This window comes from Heliconius melpomene, chromosome 19, assembly GCF_056956725.1.
Source record: "Heliconius melpomene rosina isolate 202511_hmr_F chromosome 19, ASM5695672v1, whole genome shotgun sequence".
Classification (NCBI taxonomy): domain Eukaryota; kingdom Metazoa; phylum Arthropoda; class Insecta; order Lepidoptera; family Nymphalidae; genus Heliconius; species Heliconius melpomene.
The window spans coordinates 1,502,312-1,521,398 of record NC_140407.1 but is presented as its reverse complement, the minus strand read 5'-3'; the positions used below and the strand labels follow the sequence as shown (position 1 = coordinate 1,521,398).

Below are 19,087 nucleotides of genomic sequence, written 5' to 3'. Positions count from 1 at the left end.
ATGGTATTGGTATGGTACGGTATGGTAAACGATTAAATAGGTTCATAAATAAAAAACGTTATGTCAATATAAATAAATTATTTTATGGGAGAATATTGCTACAAAATAAGTATTTTATGGAATTGGCTGAATAATTACAAACATAATGTTATTAGGTCACGAAAGTAATTCAAATGAAAATATATAGTAGTATAAGGGGACAAAGCCGCGTGCGAGTCGCGCATTTAGTTTTTAAGGTTCCGTATCTCAAAAGATTTTTCCTATCAACGAAACTTTTGTAGGATCACTTTATCAGGCATACAATACAGCTATTAACATATCTAAATTGCTAAAATATGTGACTACGGCAACCTGTTAGGAAGATCGTTTAACATTATCCCATGGGATTTTTCGTCATATGGTGGGATGTCCGCATGGCCTGCGCTACCTGGGTGGCCTATCACGAAATCGATATTTGTACAATACCCGTTCACCGAGACGATTCTGTCAAAATGATATGTCAAGGATATCGGGTCTGTTAAGTATAATTTATTAAAATTAATATTATATAGTATTTTTAAAATTGTCAACGACCCTCATAAAACATAAGTTCACATTGTTTAATATTATATTATGTATATATATCCTGAATTGAACTATTGGCTTAAGATCCCATTACTTAATTATAATATCAGTCGTTAAATTCAAAAATTCGCACTTTCTAACATGCATATCTACTACATGTTTGTTGCAATAAAAAATATTTCTTATTTTTAATTATTTTAATATTTTAAGTCACTTTAATTAGACATCTAGATGCTTTAGCTTACTAATTAATTTACGCCATACTTTCTTTGCCAAATGAATAAAACATAACCTATCACGCTTCAACATTAAACTAAAACCATGTCCTAATTAACCTACAAGGGTAGAACATAATATTTTCATAGTTGAAACCAAATTAATCAAATCATTAGTTATCTAAATTCGATCGCGCTAAACGTTCACCACAAAAACAATAGCTTCCGACGCCACGTTAACCCGATACGCGTTGACAGCGACTTTCCCGCGCACAATATGTCATGTTTTTTTTTTCAGAGGGGTTGGTTGATGGTTTGATACAAACAGCCAATTAACGTAGGGGCGGGCGACTGCACTTAACTGATAGTCATTTAGTCACCAACATTAGCCTGCAAGGGTTCGTCCTATCGTATATGTAATATTTAAAAAAGAATAGTTACCATTTGACAGTTGTCATGGCGCATGCTTTGACTGATACGTTTAATTTAATTAGTGCGGCCAGTTATTTGTGATACAGTGATTTTGTGATGTGTTTTAATATTATTGTGGAAAACTCTTGGATAATTTTGGATAGTTTTTCTAGAAAGGTAAGTTAAAAGTAAGATAAAATTCCAAATTTATCTAAGTGTTGTGAAATAAGGAAAAAACGAAAGATTAAAAAGTGAAATTGATCAATAGTGGTAGTGACAGTAAATATGACAGCCATTCCAAAGATAAGGACAAAGTCTAAACAAAGTCTGTTTAATTTTTATCGAGACCTGTTCATTAAGTAGGTAATCTAATAACTAAAAAGTCAAAAACGTCCATAAAATATTATATTATACCTAGAATGACATTAAATATTACGTTTTTCATTACGGAATAAAACTAAATCGATGATATAAATAAAACTGCTGAATAGTGCGCAAAATGATTGACAAGAATATGACTTCTTGATTTTATATTTTAGGAAAAATTATTCAGCTTACTGAGGCCTTTTCAGAAAGGGACCGTCCGAATGGAGACGCGATTGCTGTGGGTTCAATTCCCACTCGGGGAATTAAATGTTTAATGTTTTCATTTTCTTGTTCTGGTAACGAAGCAAGGCGCGGTGTTGAGGTCCGCCACTCAACACGCAATGCCTTAAGAATTCGGTGGAAAGTGGGAAACGGAGTGGTTCAATGCGGTTCCCTTAGCTTGTCAAAAAATCGCTTGCTGAAAGCATCACACACATAAAATAAATATTGTTTATTTTATGTTCAGACTTTTCTAATAACAAAATGAAAGATATGTTACGAAGTATGATATAACACTTATATTTACGGTATTTTATATAATAGTACTACTAATCTGCAGCTAATAAGAAAAAAAATATTAAGAACTACTACTAAAATTATCATATATACGATTATACGAACACTACAGTTATAAGAAAAGGTTTTATAACTTAATTTACCTGCTTACCTTAAACATTAAGATAACATTAAAACAATATTCTTATAAGTAAAATTATTATGAACTAGCGACCCACTCGCGGCTTCACCCGTATGTACTACTCAGGTATTTATTTAGTCTTCTGAATTACTTTCGTGATTATTATTTTAAAAACAATATCATTTTAAGGACAATATCTATACATTGATAACTAAAGTTTTAGCCAATTCAATAAAATAGTTATTTTGTAGCAATATTATTCTTTGCAATTCTTTATACCTTTTGAATTAAAACAAGCACCAAAATGTTAAGGAAAATTACCCATTTTTTAATTATAATAGTGAAAACTGCATTTAAATGAGTTACGCCATTTCTAAGATTAACATAACCAAATGCACGATAGTTTTTGGTTCTCACGGTATTGGATCATTAAGATCAATATTACTTTTTTTATATATCTTCCATGTACAGACACCGATCCCTTACGATTATGCGCCAAAAATTTTTCACTGCGAATTATGTTTTTTTCATAAAGAATATTGTTATATTAGCTTATAATTTATTTCTTGGTTGGTAATTTGGTAAGCGTAACAAGAATACCTATAGACTGTAGACATCTTAACCCAATGACCTCAAAAAGATGAAACTTTATTAGCAAAAACTGGTTCGCTGTATTTTTACACGTATCAACTCTACATAATGTAATACGACAATCGAGTGAAAGGGAGATATGTAACGAATAAAAGAAAGATGAATTTGTGTAGCATAGATTCCTAAAGCAACTAGAAAAAATCAACTTCAATATAAAAAAAAATATAATGAATTTCTTTTGTCAATAGTACCTACAATATACCAACAACAAAAATACAAAAAGTCTAAATGTATATAATGAATATAATAAAAGTTTCTGAAGGAAAAAATCAGTAGAACAAAACTTCATAGAACGACATTTATATCTAAAAGAAAGAAAGCTAAATTAAAACATACGAGTCATATACAATAGATGATAGATAATCATAGATTTTTTATTTTTATGGAACAATACTTATGATTTTTTAGTATGTAAGTAGTTAATTTATTACTGAGTTAACAGAAGGAATGAAATTAAGACTCCTAACGAAATAACTAAGAATGAAATTAACTTGCCATAGACTGAAAATACTTTACTTATTAAATAACAATTATTACAAAACTACACTGTTTCTATCTATATTAAAATTACCATGTTAAAAGATTAAATTCTAAATACATTTGAAACCTAGAAAAATATATTAAATAAGGAAGTATAAAATAAACTATACTCTACGTCTGTAGATACCAGTCGTAGCAAAAGCGCGTATGTGGTCAGAGTTTAAATTTAAATTAATTTGAACATAGGCGTATGGAATCTATTCCCACGTGTGTCACTGCGCCACGATGTCACCAGGTCAGAAACTTAACTTTTCTTAATGTGTAAACAATCTAAGTTAGATGTTCGATTGTATCGATTTTGTAGACCGACTGACACAGATTTAACGCTGTAACGGTGTTAGGATGGGTTTTAAACATTAGGTAGGTACGTAACTCTACGTATCTGGGAACGTGTAAGCGCAATCTGTAGCTATGTATTACATATGTATTACAATTCAACAAAATCTATAAAAAAAATAAGAAAAAACATAAATAAATCAATCAAATTCACGCTGTAATGATGCTGTAAGAAAATATTTTATTTTCATCTGGCTTACATACGTATGGGGTTTATCGGGGAAACTGGGTCGGGTTGGATTGGATTATTAATATACCTACCAAGTAAATTCATAATAAAATGACAAGTATGTACTTTTCTTTTAACATTTTTAAAGTGTTATTCCACACTTAGGAAAGAAAAAATATGTACTTACGAGTAGTCAGCTAGTATTTCTTTTAATTCATGTTTATTGCATTTAATTTATGTAATCTCTTTGTCGAGCAATAAGCACCTGCTTACACGCCATACAAATATGTATGTATTGTACATCTACATATGGTATACTCGTATGATATAATAATAATAATGTCTGGCATATAAATAGTTCAGGCTGTGGGTTATTTAATTTTAACTTATTGTTGAAAGCGTTCTTTAAGTGGTATTTTTCCCGACTGCTAAGAAAGGGTTATCTCTACATTTAATTGAAGAATTTTCTTCATTTTGTTTTATGTTACGTGTCATTGAAGAAAGAAAATTTTGCGTAAATTGTACAGTTTTACAAATTAAAGAGAAATCTGTATTTACAAATGAACATATAAAAGCTCATTTAGGAGGCTTTCAAAATAAATTATCAGACTACTTTAATTTAAGTTTTAATAAAAAATTTTATAGACATATTTATAGACAGACAATCTCACTTTATAATATCAATACATATTAAGTAAATATTTTTCATTCTTCTATCTTACAACTTGATAACACAAATACTCACACTAATTCAAAAATCAATAAATAAAATTTAGAAGATCATTTTAAGATATTGAGATGATCTCAATATCTTAGGTATTTTAACTTACTTATTTATGAAAGAAGGTTATTTTATCAGGTCAGGTTAACACTGAACTGAAAACACTTAGCGTTCACCGATATCCGTAACAATTCCTAAAACTACCAACAACGTGAACAAATATAAACCATTATATAAATAATCCAAAACACAAATTAACAAAACTGCAGTCTACCATTATATGTATATAACTATAGTCTATAAGTAAGTATATACTATCTCACAAGAGGTGTGTCTATCCCACAGGGATGGGCAAACGTCGGAAGCTGTAACGCCCATGCGCGGCGGCGTGCGCGATGGACTGCTACGTGCCGAACAACCCGCAGTTCCTGGGCTGCTGCCACGGGCTCTGCTGCGACCCCCTGCAGCCCTGCTCCTGTGATCAGCTTAGGGAGCTGCCGGAGGACTGTTGCCAGGTGAATATTGGCTTAGTTGTGCCTGTGTGTCGAAATGAGTTGAGAAGCTCCGATGATGTTATTTTAAATTTAAGTGACGCTTTGATTTGTTATAGTCTTAAGATTATCGACATTTGGGCACGGCCCAAAACGGCACGGGGCACGGCTTTGTTGCAAAATGCATTTCTTGTTAGTTTTGCTGTCTTTCTAGTGTGAAATAAATGAGTTTGCTGAAAGAAATCCTGCAATTTCTTCGATAAAGATTTACTCGGGAAAAACGTTTTTACATGTTTTCCGTGCGCGTTACATTAAATAACTAAATATTTTTCTATAATAAATACCATAATTTTTGCGAGCAATATCAAATAAAGTCCTAAAAGATTAAAATTACGATTTCTTAAGTGTATAACAACAGAATACATAACCAAACTGAGATAACCAACTATTCTTTCCTAAACACACTTAAATAAAATAAAATAAAAAGTTGATGAGTGATGAAGATATGTGCAAAAAAATTTCGTTGTTGGCTGACATCGATGTTTTTCTTTCGATTTTTATCGAACTTCGATGATTTTCTAAACTCGGACATCTCTTAATAAGTTCACTCCCGCAAAGAGACGTTCGTGATTAAAGACATCGATTATTTCGACGGCAGCAAAGAACACGAAGACAACTGCATTTTTGCCAAGTCTTTTTTTTACATGATTCATCTCAGAATTCTTTCTTTTCTTGTTATAATTTTTTTTCGTCATAAATGTTGGTTTTCTCACGTACATAAAGACATACACATTTTTTTAAGAATTGCCGAAGTACACTCGGATAGGTATATATAATCGTCCGTGTCCGTCCAACAAAGGTATCTGGCACTTATTCGTTTCTAGTTTGCTCGATGATCAATGATGATGCAGTTATCTCACTATACTTGCATTGTTTAATTACCTTTTAGTGTTTAGTATGAATAATGTAAATATTTGTGCATTTATTACAATATATGTAAATATTTTATTAATATACAAACCGTTGTGATGAATCATGATTTCACCGTCCACGTCACCGGATCTTATTGTTTAAGGATAAGTAATTACCGTGTCCCAAGTAGAAGCGAATATATGGCAGTTGACTCAGTCAGTTTTTTAGTCACTTGGAGCGAGCTAGAAAAAGACATCTACCGTATTTTGAAAAATAATAATCATATTGAAATTTTGCCCATACTAAATAGTATATAATTTTAAAATAATTAACTATTCCAAATTTGAAACAGATAGCTAGCTTCTTTATTGTAAAAGTTATTACATTTTTGGCTTAAAAACGCTTTCCTGAAAACTAATGATTTAGAAGATAGCGATTTGCTCTTTGAGGCCGTTGATTTATTGATTCAGAATTTATTTACAGCATATCTATAACGATAGCTGTCAATTCAAAAATAAATATTTTCATTTCTTCGCTCTTTAAGTAAGACAAAGCAACGAAACAAAGAAAGTCCTCGAATAATATGCATTCGATATGAACGTAACGATAGCGCGATCTAACTTCGTTCAACGCCATCTATATTACAACTAGCGAAACTTAATGCCGCGCTTTACCTTACCAAAGCGGGGAGACGAAAATATCTTACCTATGACTCCAGATCCCATCGCTTAAATCTGTTTTTTTAATTAAACTTATGTTAATGAATTATTAATGATTAGTAGAACAGATTACACTTGGGTTGCCTAGAAGAATCCTGCCGCAATCAGCATTAATAAATTTTTTTCTTAACTCGTTTTTTAGAAAATTGCACTCATATCTTATATGAATCGCACATCATTTGAAAGAAAATCAGATAAGGAATTGGAAAATTAAGGGTTGCCAGCTCTCAGTCTGCCGCAAGTCCAGGGTTGCCTGGTTTAAACAGGTCACTTAATGTTAATAATTAGCACTCGTGTGCTTTTTTAATGAATTATATATCAAATTAAAGCTTTTTTTTTCTGAACACTATAACACATGGTTGCCTGGAAAATAACTGCCGCAAACAGGGGTTGCCATCGTTTGAAATATTTTATTCCGGTTCCGTTTGACTATGAGAATAGGTAAAGTTCGCGGTCTGCCTTATGTTTTAAAGTAAAATATTATATAAGTAATAGAAGGTCAATCTTAAAATTAATGTAAATAAAGAAAACTATTTAAAGATGAAATCATCCTTATTTTTCAAGTAAAATAATGAATCCATAATGTCGAGTGTTTGCTAAATCTGTTTTCTAAATACTAATATTTATTTATATTACTATGTTAAAACGACTCAATTATCTTATTAAATAAATGTTTACAAATATCGATCTACTATAAGGTATTTATTAAGTACATCATATTTCCTTAATATAATGAAGGGTGACAATTATTGCGGATATTTTTTTTATTAATAAAGAAAATATGGAAAATTACATTTCAATAAACTCTCTCTCTCTCTTCGTCCTCTGCTTGTTTGATTTGGCAACGCTTGCCGCAATCTTTTTTTTCTCATGCAACTTTTAAGAATTTGCATAGGAAAGAAATATATATATAATAGAATTATAATAAACAAAACTAAGTTAGCAAAAATAAATTCGAAGAAAATTCGCTTGCGCTGCGCTGTCTTCTTACCAGAGCGAGGAAATAATAAAAAATAATAAGAGACAGAGCGTAAAAGTGAATACACAGTTTAATGATTAGGTACTATTAAATACTTTGACCACAAATGCGGTAAAAAGAGCCACTGTCTTCATTGAAACTGAACACTTGTTCACTTTTAATTTAGTGGAAGATAAATATCGGTACTTTTGTTTAAAGAGAATTCGACTATTATCGGTAAATTACCTCCTTGTAATTACCTACCTACTTAATTTGTTGTTTTTTTTTTGTGAAATAGCAAATTAACATGATAAAGAAGGTTTATAACTGCTGAGGAAAAGCGCGGCCTTGACTTCCGCCACTCGACACTAAATGCTTCCAGAATTCGGCGGAAAGTGGGGAACGGAGTGTCTTAACACTAGGATTTCTGTGCATATTCCCTTTATATGCAGTTAAAATACAATTACCTACTAATTTTTCATAAAATTCCAGCAAGAAACAGAAAACTGCTGTCCAGACAATGGGGACGATCTAAACGCGTTGTCCGACTCCATCGCGCCCTGCGACGTCGGCCTTGGCGATGTGAGCGAGCCGAATTGGCCCGCTGAGGACATGGGCTCCTTTTCGCTACCACCTTTGGAGCTGGACCCGCTGCCGTCGCTGTTCCCGTTCTCGCCCTGTTCTGGTTATAAGTGAGTTTTTTTATAATTTGTAGTTTACTAGTTTTGTGACGAAGTCTCATGTCAAATAAATTGAAAGAGAAGATTTCTATAGATTTCTCTATGTGCACACGGCACACTTTCTATTTATTAGTAGGTACTGAGGCCAGTCAAAAAAAAACTAAATTGGTCCGAATTGAAAGTTGATGTATGGTAATACGTCTAAGATTTAGACGTATTACCATTTAATATTGCGATTTTGTTTAACTAGGCCCAGGAAAATCATATAATATAATAATATAATTGTATACCTTCGTACGTACCTATTTACATTAGATTAAATTAAATAAGTATCGTAATATTATATTTAATCAAGAAACATTGAAGTTCTGCAAGGTCTAGGCTGAGCTTTATGACGTCGCGTCGGCCGCCAACCGCGGAGCATCCCTTGCCTGACTTACCTAAACCGTTTATTCTGCTTTTTAATAACAAACCTTTTGTACTGATGATGGCGGTGCATGGTGCAGCGTCACATATTTACTTCTTAATATGTTATTCTTATGTTCGATTACTTCGATTTATTAAAAGTCAAAGCGAAATGACCTAGCAGTAAAAAAAGAAAAAACATCGTGAGTACAACGACATTCCGTTATACTTATCTATATATATAAAAGGACTTGTCCTCACTGACTGAGGTAAGACGCGCGCACAGCCGTAACCGCTGTGCGTAGAAACGTGAAATTTGGACAGATGTTTATTTTCGTAATCTGGACATCCACTAAGGGATTTTGAAAAATTTTAACCCTAAATGGGTGAAATAGGGGTTGAAAGTTAGTATGGAAAAAATTTTAAATCGGCACCGATTCTTATAAAATTTGAAATTTAGACTCTTAAAAGTATTTAATTGAACACGTGTTTCATGGTTTTCTAGAATTAGTTCCATAAGGGTGCAAATAAGGGGTTGAAAGTTTGTATGGAAAAATTCTTAAATCGCCACCGATTTTTATAAAATTTGAAATTTAGACTCTTAAAAATATTTCATTGAACATGTGTTTCATGGTTTTCTAAAATTCACCCCCTAAGGGTGCAAATAAGGGATTGAAAGTTTGTTTGGAAAAGTCTTTAAAATGCCACCGATTTTTATAAAATTTGAAATTTAGACTCTTAAAAATATTTCATTGAACACATGTTTCATGGTTTATTAGAATTCACCCCTAAATACGTAAGCGAAGCTGCGCACGTCCGCTAGTCATCAATATAACGGAACAATTAATTTATTAAGTACAGTGAAGTGAACATTAATTTTGAATTTGAAATTGAATTATTTCATCAATCTGGTAAGACAAAGTGCATTTCTTAATTCGAACATTCTACATAATTAAACAACGGCGAGAATTTGAAAAAAAAAAACTCATTCGAATCTAAAAAATCATCTATGTGGTACCTACGAGTTTCTTTATTTTTATTGTTATTATTTTTTAACTTTGATTTATGAATATGTGTTGATTTGTAAAAATATTTATAAAACATACCATTTTTTTAAATGGTTTTATTTTTCATCTTATCACTTGTGGTTATGAAAATTTTAGTTTACTACTTTAAATAATCAATATTGCAAATGACTTATAAAATATACAAAAATATAATAGTTCGTCTTTAATAAACCTCCAAACCAGCAGGAACAACGGTGGGGAGTGTCGGGAGCGGGGGGGAGGCGAGGCGGCGGACGTCCTCCTCTCTCTGAAGCACGCCGTCGTCCATGGCGACTGCCCGACAGACGCAGTACACCCGCAGGTATCTCCCTCACACCCATGTAATACACCAATATGTGCGAGCGAGACAAATATATTAACTTCCTTACGTCTTGTATTTGGGGTGAATAGGCAAGGGGCGGTTATGAAATTGTCGTAATTAATATAGGGATTAATAATTCTATAGGAATACTTATTTGGCGTGTTGCGATGATTAGAATTGCATTGGTTGTTCTATTTTGGACGTTATTTTGTTAGAACGTAGATTCATATTGCAATGTCGTGATGGTATTTTGAATGGTTTCTTGGATGTGATTTATACGGCTGATTGAGGGGATGTGGAATTAAATCATCTCAGTAGATTTTGCATGTATTTAGATACTCTTAAATATTTCTATTGTGTTAAAGTTAATATTAATTTTGTAAGTAGGGAATATCTTTATTAGGTATTATGGCCTTTACCTTTGTACCGACTCTACTTCAAATTTATATTTTCTGCGCCATTAGGTACCTATTTACAAAATTATTTTCGATTTCCTTATCAATACCACACTTGCATTTAAGCCGAGGTCCAATTTCTAGTTAACTATCTTTAGCAAAGCTTTAAAGTTTAGTAAGCTTTTAAAGCTCAGTAAGCTGATGCCAGCTAGGCAGAAGAAACTTGGGGTCATCAGCAGAGCAAAACGGTACTTCACGCCAAAACACCTACTGGGCCCAGGGCCCAGGTTCAGCCACATATGGAGTAGATACTGTTCTCTTTTTTGGGTTGGTGCACCCCAGTTAGCTTGAACCATTTGATCGCATACATCGTAGAGCCATTCGAATCATTGGGGACCTATTGATTTGTGAAAGGCTTGATACTTTGGCTTTGCGTAGAGATGTCTCCTCGCTGTGCATTCTCTACCTCATTTATCATGGGAAGAACTGTATGACCTGTTACCTGCCGCCAAATTTTCTAACCGTACCTAGGTACCTACGTCACAAGCATAGATATCATCCATACTACCTGGATATGTGGCACTCCACCACTGTGCGGTTTCTACTGACGCTACTGACGCGTTACCAGAACGAGAATGAAAACATTAAATATTTCGTTTCTTCAAGTGGAAATCGAGCCCACAACCCGTCGCGTTTACAGTCACACGCTCGTGTCCCTGAGCCACGACTGGCGTACATAAAATATATATTTTCTGAAACAGATGATGGTGAACGGCGGCGGCGGGTACCCGTACTACGAGCACTACGGCAGCGCGCCGCTGTTCCCCACCATGAGTGTCAACGTCTCCATGAACATGACCATGCACGGCTGTCCGCCGGACCAACTGTGTTCGCAAGTAAGGAGTTTGTTTGTTTTTAAAATTTAAAATCAAATTAAATCAGCTTCACAGCAGGGTAGACAGAGGGAACCAAGAGTTAAGACATTCCTTCCGATCCTCACTTTCCGGATTTCTGGAAGCATTGACTGGCCTCTTACTTCTTTTTTAGAGGAAAAATTATTAACATTTTTATATTAGTTGCTTGAATCGTTAAAACTCCAAATTTTCTTCAACATTTCTATTATTCTGCTTTTTTGGTTCAAAAGTTGTTTGTTTTTAACTAATTCTGTTCATATTTTTGTCTTTACATATTTTCTATATAGGTACCTACCTATCACGTGGAATGAGCATTTAAACATTTGTTCTCTAGTTCTTGTTGTACCTACTTAGATTACGTGTAATATATTAAATGCTTGATAACCAATAATTTAAGCAAAAGTTAAGATATCTTTCTCCTATTTAGTTCTAAAACATTAATAAATTGACAGGTACAATGGAACCAGAACGCAGCATCGCCATCAGTGAACGTAGTGTACCCGCAAACTCAAAACGTAATACCTACGACGTACCCCTCCGCCACTTACTCCTTCACAGCAGACTTTAGAACACCAAACCAATCAGACCCCCTAATAACAGCGACTTCTACGTTCAAACCACTTCAATTACAAAATCAGAAGCCACCTTCAAATTATTTATTTCAACAAAAACCTAATTTTACAAATCAAAAGAATTTAAATCCAGTATTGAAGCGATCGCCATCGAAAATGTATATGGAAGAGAATCAGAAAGATCAGATGCAGAATGGATATTTATTGAGTCAAGGTCAAATGCAAGATTTTGGGTATACCACGTGTGTTAATGCGTCGGGAAAAGTACAGGTTGGTGGAAATGATAATCTTAGATCTCTTAAATAGATAACTGAAAGCAAAGCGCGGTGTTGAATACCGCCACTCAACACTTAATGTCTTAAAAATTCGACGGTAAGTTTGAACAATCTTCGTAAGGAACGAAGTACCACACTAGGTTCTCAGGTCTCCTCTGCCTATCCCGCTATGTATCCCGATACAGCGATGCTAAAAAATATAAAGTTAAAAGCCAACTATTTACTACTTTCATTATATCCTGAGATCCGGCCGTTGAATCCTGCATATACGAGTTTTCTTAATTAAACCTATATTAATGAATAATACATGATTAGTAGAACAGATTACACCTGGGTTGCCTGGAAGAATCCTGCCGCAAACACCTTTAATTTCATTTTTTCGTAACTCGTTTTTGAAGAAAATTGCACCAATACGTTTTTTATATGAATCGCACATCATTTGAAAGATAATCGCGTAAGGAATTGGAAAATGAAGGGTTGCCAGCTCTCAGTCTGCCGCAAGTCTAGGGTTGCCTGGTTTAAACATGTCACTAAATGTTAATAATTTGCACTCATGTGTTTTTTTTATGAATTATATATCAAATTAAAGCTATTTTTTTTTGAACATTATAAAACAGGATTGCCTGGAAAATTTCTGCCGCAAACAGGGGTTGCCAGCGTTTGAAATATTTTATTCCGGTTCCGTTTGACTATGAGAATAGACGATGAAATGCGCGGTCTGCCTTATATTTTAAAGTAAAATATTATATAATAGAAGGTCAATCTTAAAATCAATGTTTATTTTAATTGTTCACCTGTTAAATGATGATTTTAATCATATTAAGTACACGCAGAAAACTCAAAGATGAAATCATTCTTATTTTTCAAGTAAAATAATAATCCATAATATTGAGTCTTCGCAACACTTATTTTATAAATAATAATATTTAGTTAAATAATCCTTTTAAAACAACTAAATTATCTAATTAAGTAAATGTTTACAAATACCGATCTACTATAAGGTATTAATTACAACATGTTTCCTTAATATAATGAGAGGTGACAATTATCGCGGATATTTTTTTATTAATTAAAGTAATATGGAAAATTACATTTCAATAAACAATCTCTCTCTCTTCGCCCTCTGCTTGTTTGATTTGACAACGCCGTCCGTATCCGTAGAAAGAACTATGGCGCCCATCTTTTTGGTACGAATATTTAGGTTTTTGGAAAGTAAATGAAAACTATTCAACTAATAAAAACTATTAAAATATAGATAAAAAAATGTCGCTAGCAAGAACTTGTCCGTCTATGCTGATAGTTTTTAAGGCATTTAGGTCTGAAAGAATTGTTCTTATAATTATAATAAAGCGTAATCACTCCCTCACGTCCCTAACTTAGTATAATCAAAACTGAGGCAAATCCCACGGCCACAATTTTCTACATTTTATTAAAATATATAATATTAAACATTAAAGTATACTTACGTTTTGCAATAGAAAATAAATAAAAAATACTTCTTTATATTTTTGTTTTAAAACAATGAACTTTTTATAACACTGTAAATGATAACCGTGCATTGTGTCACTATTTAAAAAAATGTCACTGTATTGAAAATTCATCTTTTGACGAAACAATAACATAATTTTACACTTTTGGAGAGATTCCTTGTTAAATTCTATCACATTTTCACTCCTGCCGCACAAAAAACACGTCTTCATTTTTGTCAAGTAAAAACGTCTTTACTCCAAAACGAAAGGTAAGTAACTAAGTAATATGCTCAAAAACAACTCATTTGGCCATTTGCACTTTCATTGCATTTAGAAACAATACATCTTTGAAAATAATTTTATTGCATTTGGTATGCTTTGTAACGCGCCGCAAAATGTTTATCTATAGTAAAAAATAGCCAACTAATTGATATTTGCCGACTCTTGGTCATAAACCTTAAATAGCGTTTATTAGCCGGCATTACTGTCGGATTTTTTTCGAATTTATTTTGCTAACTTAGTTTTGTTTATTATAATTCTATTATATATATTTCTTTCCTATGCAAATTATTAAAAATTGCGTGAGAAAAAAAAATTGCGGCAAGCGTTGTCAAATCAAACAAGTAGAGGATGAAGAGAGAGAGAGAGAGAGTTCATTGAAATGTATTTTTCAATATAATTAATAAAAAAAATATCCGCAATAATGGTCACCCTTCATTATATTAAGGGAACATGATGTATATGTATGTATATTAATACCTTATAGTAGATCGATATTTGTAAACATTTATTTAATTACATAATTTAATTGTTTCAAAATGGTAATTTAAATTAATAAATAAATATTATTATTTATAAAATAAATTTTGCGAAGACTCAATATTATGGATTATTATTTTACTTGAAAAATAAGAATGATTTCATCTTTAAGTTTTCTGCGTGTACTTAATATGATTAAAATCATCATTTTACAGGTGAACAATTAAAATAAACATTGATTTTAAGATTGACCTTCTATTATATAATATTTTACTTTAAAAAATAAGGCAGACCGCGCATTTCATCGTCTATTCTCATAGTCAAACAGAACCGGAATAAAATATTTCAAACACTGGCAACCCCTGTTTGCGGCAGGAATTTTCCAGGCAACCCTGTTTTATACTGTTCAAAAAAAAAAAGCTTTAATTTGATATATAATTCATTAAAAAAACACATGAGTGCAAATTATTAACATTTAGTGACATGTTTAAACCAGGCAACCCTAGACTTGCGGCAGACTGAGAGCTGGCAACCCTTAATTTTCCAATTCCTTATGCGATTATCGTTCAAATGATGTGCGATTCATATAAAAAACATATGGGTGCAATTTTCTCCAAAAACGAGTTACGAAAAAATGTAATTAAAGGTGATTGCGGCAGGATTCTTCCAGGCAACCCAGGTGTAATCTGTTCTACTAATCATGTATTATTCATTAATATAGGTTTAATTAAGAAAACTCGTATATGCAGGATTCAACGGCCGGATCTCAGTCTATTATCTCTAGAATGAAGGTTATACAATTTACGAACAAAGGGAAAAATTTGTTAATTAAATTAAGTCTAAAATAACGCTTACAAATATTATTCTGAGTGGAGTTTTGAAATATTATTGTTATTTATTTCCTATAGTTATTTAAAGCCAAGTAAACTTTTGGTTAAAATATTAGTAAGTATAATTGAATCTTTTAACTCTACAAAAATTATACGTACCTATTTACTTACATCTAAAATTAATATCAAATATAACTACACATATTAAACTGGATCATTTAAATCAGGTAGGAGCACTAAGCGGCTGTTCAGAAGACGATGAACAGAAACCGAATCTCTGTCGTATATGTGGTAAAACATACGCAAGACCGAGCACGCTGAAGACGCACCTGCGCACACATTCAGGGGAAAGACCCTATAGATGTGGGGATTGTAATAAAAGTTTCTCTCAAGCAGCCAATCTTACAGCCCATGTTCGGACTCACACTGGACAGAAACCTTTTAGGTAAGTTTTGTTTTTCAATGATAATATAATCAGGGATACCTAGTGGGGTGAATTGCAAGGGCCTGGACTAAATCATTTTGAGGGCTCTCCTAATAATTGTAATATAATAAAAAATATGTTGTCAATACCGATGTTGTAGAAATAAATATATACCTATAATATTGGCCAGTTGTAGCGCAGGAGTTCAAAGTGTGACTGTAAAAGCAACTGGTTGTGGGTCCGATTCCCACCCGAGGCAAATTAAATGTTTCTGCCGCTCAATACGCAACTCCTCCAGAATTCGGTGGAAAGTGGTGAACGGAGCGTCTTAACACTAGACGCTGACTGCCTACCCTGCTGTGTGCGGAATACCGCGTGAAGCTGAAAATAAAGTACCTATCTAGTTGTCTATGACATATATTTTAAATGCAGAAGGTAACTTTGGCCGAGGGTAAGTGTTAGGTACTTAGGCCGTAATGCCGTTTTCATTCGTTAAATTATAGGCATCTATGAATAAAAAAAGCATATCAAGATCGATTTCACATTTGAGAGGATAGGAGGAGGTAGAAAAATAATAAATATAGATAAAATAATGACCAAAAATGTGGAGTTATCAATATTTTTATTATCTATATATATAAAAAGAATTTGCCCTCACTGACTGAGGTAAGACGCACGCACAGCCGTAACCGCTGTGCGTAGAAACGTAAAATTTTGACAGATGGTTACTTTCGTAATCTGGACATCCACTAAGAAGGGATTTTGAAAAATTTTAACCCTAAAGGGATGAAATAGGGGTTCAAAGTTTGTATGGAAAAAAAAATAAATTGGCACCGATTTTTATAAAATTTGAAATTTAGATTTTTAAAAGTATTTAATTAAATACGTGTTTCATCGTTTTCTAGAATTCTCCCCCTAAGGGTGCAAATAAAGGGTTGAAAGTTTGTATAGAATATTTTTTAAATCGGCACCAATTTTTATAAAATTTGAAATTCAGACTCTTAAAAGTATTTAATTGAACATATGTTTCATGGTTTTCTAGAATTCACCCCTTAAGGGTGCAAATAAGGGGTTGAAAGTTTGTATGGAAAAATTTTTAAAAAGCCCCCGATTTTTATAAAATTTGAAATTTAGACTCTTAAAAATATTTCATTGAACACATGTTTCGTGGTTTATTAGAATTCACCCCTAATTACGCAAGCGAAGCTGCGCGCGTTCGCTAGTATAAAATAAGGTATATTTTTTATTAAATTTGTATAGGTGTCCGATATGCGATCGCCGATTTAGTCAGAGCTCCAGCGTGACGACACACATGAGGACACACTCCGGAGAACGACCTTACCAGTAAGTCCTAAAGATATTTTATTTTATTTCATATTGATATGATTGGTATGCGTAATGAGCTTTTATCTGCAAGTTCGTCTTTGTGATTAAATTTTTGTTGTTGTGTTGTTATTTCTATGAAGGAGGATTAGAAAATGGAATGTCTATTTTTTTACTATATCTATTATTTTAATAAAAAGAAAATTATTTTTCGGACATGAAAGCATTACAAAATATTTTATTTTTCCTATTTAGATGTCGTTCGTGTAAAAAGGCGTTTTCAGACAGTTCAACTTTGACAAAACATTTACGAATACATTCCGGGGAAAAACCTTATCAATGCAAACTGTGTTTATTGAGGTTTGTTTGTGTTTATTAATTATAATTAAAACACTAATACATCTCTTCATCTCATCATAACTTTGACACATCTTTGAAGCTTGATGATCCTGATCCAGATTATTTTTATTTTTAAAACGCTGCTTCTTGAATAGGAACTTATTGGTCAAAATATTTTAATTCCCTTTTCTGGTTAGTATGTTGGCTTTGACTGTTAACGCGGCGGTTCGATCTCCCTCGGAGGATTGATTTTTTTATTTATTAGCTGTGGTAAGAAGATAATAGATACCACTTAACATTGTGTTTCCTCTGCATATCCCATCACATGTAGGATACAGCGTAAAGTTAAAAAATATACGAAACTAACTAACTAATATTTAAAATACTTTCTACGTACAGATTCTCACAATCCGGCAACTTGAACAGGCATATGCGCGTCCACGGCAACATGGCGGGCGGCATGATCGGCTGACACTTGTAGTGTTGCGTGTTACCGCAATATAAGACAATGATTTAAATTATATTGTGATAAAAACATTTGGATCTCTGTTCTTTTTTATTTTTTTGCTTTTGCTAGAGATTGCAAGTTCAATAGGTGATGATATGATTTTTGTGAAAATTATGTGGGTACATTTCAAAAAAATTAAACAGTAGCCATATAATAAGCATGACTATGAATATGTTGCATGATCGGAAACACATTATGTACAAAAAAAATTAACTATTTCGTGATTTAAAAACAATTAGCAGCTTTTTTCTGCTTGGATACACACGTTAGGATTTGATTGTGAATCCTATTTATGTGTTTTAGTTTTTTACCAGAGGTCGCAGATTTAATGTTGTAAGAATTCAATTTTAACAAAAAATATGTAGATTTAATAGGAATGATGATATTTTAAAAAGTATCATCGCAACGTAAGATATTATTTTTACTACACAATATTCTTTACTTTTTTGTTGAATGTTATAAGTTTATATATACTATAAATATTTGTAAATTAGATCTACTTTCCAGTGACAAAATCTATGTAGCTGTCAGTATTTTTAATTTTAAGAATTATTCAATAGACTTGTATGCTATATTTAGATAAACGTATGTAAATATAATAAAAATAATTGTAAATATGTAGATTTAAATATATTTATTCAATTGTTCTAGTCACTTACAAGTTTGAATTTTAGCGCACCAATATGTAGATCTCAGTATAAGTATAACAAATAAACACAGTACATACATAAATATAGTAGATCAACGAATGTCTTTTGTATACATAAATTGTAAACCAAGATAATCAGTATTATTAGATAAGATCTTTATAAATACTTGAATTATTAGTTTTAAGAAAATAATCTGAAATTACATGTAAATAAAAGCATTTGCTATTTGGTACTTGTTTCACTTTATTTTAACAATATTACCATAAAACGTTGAATTTAAAAAAAAATTAAAATTTTATTTTTTTACATATATTTTATTTTTTTACATATATTTTATTTAATGTTGATATCGCAAATGTTATATTAATAAAAAATAAACATTGCAATTGCAAAATATGCTATTTCCTAACACTATTCTATTCTTTTTATCAAAATACAAAAATAAACAAATAAATTCAAATTCAAAATATTCTTTATTCTATTAAG

General features: G+C 32.2%; 1 protein-coding gene across 2 annotated transcripts; it reads left to right on the top strand.

Annotated features, from left to right (window-relative positions):
- The first annotated feature begins 1,227 nt into the window (after window positions 1-1,227).
- gl (glass) lies at window positions 1,228-18,065 on the top strand. 2 transcript variants are annotated; one of them, XM_085203259.1, is made up of 10 exons: window positions 1,228-1,367; window positions 4,956-5,125; window positions 8,183-8,382; window positions 10,029-10,143; window positions 11,300-11,434; window positions 11,905-12,294; window positions 15,585-15,802; window positions 17,042-17,125; window positions 17,360-17,464; window positions 17,843-18,065. In XM_085203259.1, exons 2-10 carry the CDS (start codon window positions 5,006-5,008, stop codon window positions 17,913-17,915), a joined length of 1,440 nt encoding a protein of 479 aa, XP_085059385.1. In that variant the 5' UTR covers window positions 1,228-1,367; window positions 4,956-5,005; the 3' UTR covers window positions 17,916-18,065. The 2 variants fall into 2 exon arrangements, with proteins under 2 accessions (XP_085059385.1, XP_085059383.1); XM_085203257.1 differs by having other exon boundaries at window positions 10,026-10,143.
- Window positions 18,066-19,087: the final 1,022 nt, after the last annotated feature.

Bases quoted from the DNA above. Each gene is read 5' to 3' on its own strand.
- gl (XM_085203257.1), top strand. From the start codon at position 5,006: ATGGACTGCTACGTGCCGAACAACCCGCAGTTCCTGGGCTGCTGCCAC. The intron at 11,435-11,904 runs GTAAGGAGTTTG...ATAAATTGACAG, and splicing joins CGGACCAACTGTGTTCGCAA to GTACAATGGAACCAGAACGC. The intron at 17,126-17,359 runs GTAAGTCCTAAA...TTTCCTATTTAG, and splicing joins TCCGGAGAACGACCTTACCA to ATGTCGTTCGTGTAAAAAGG.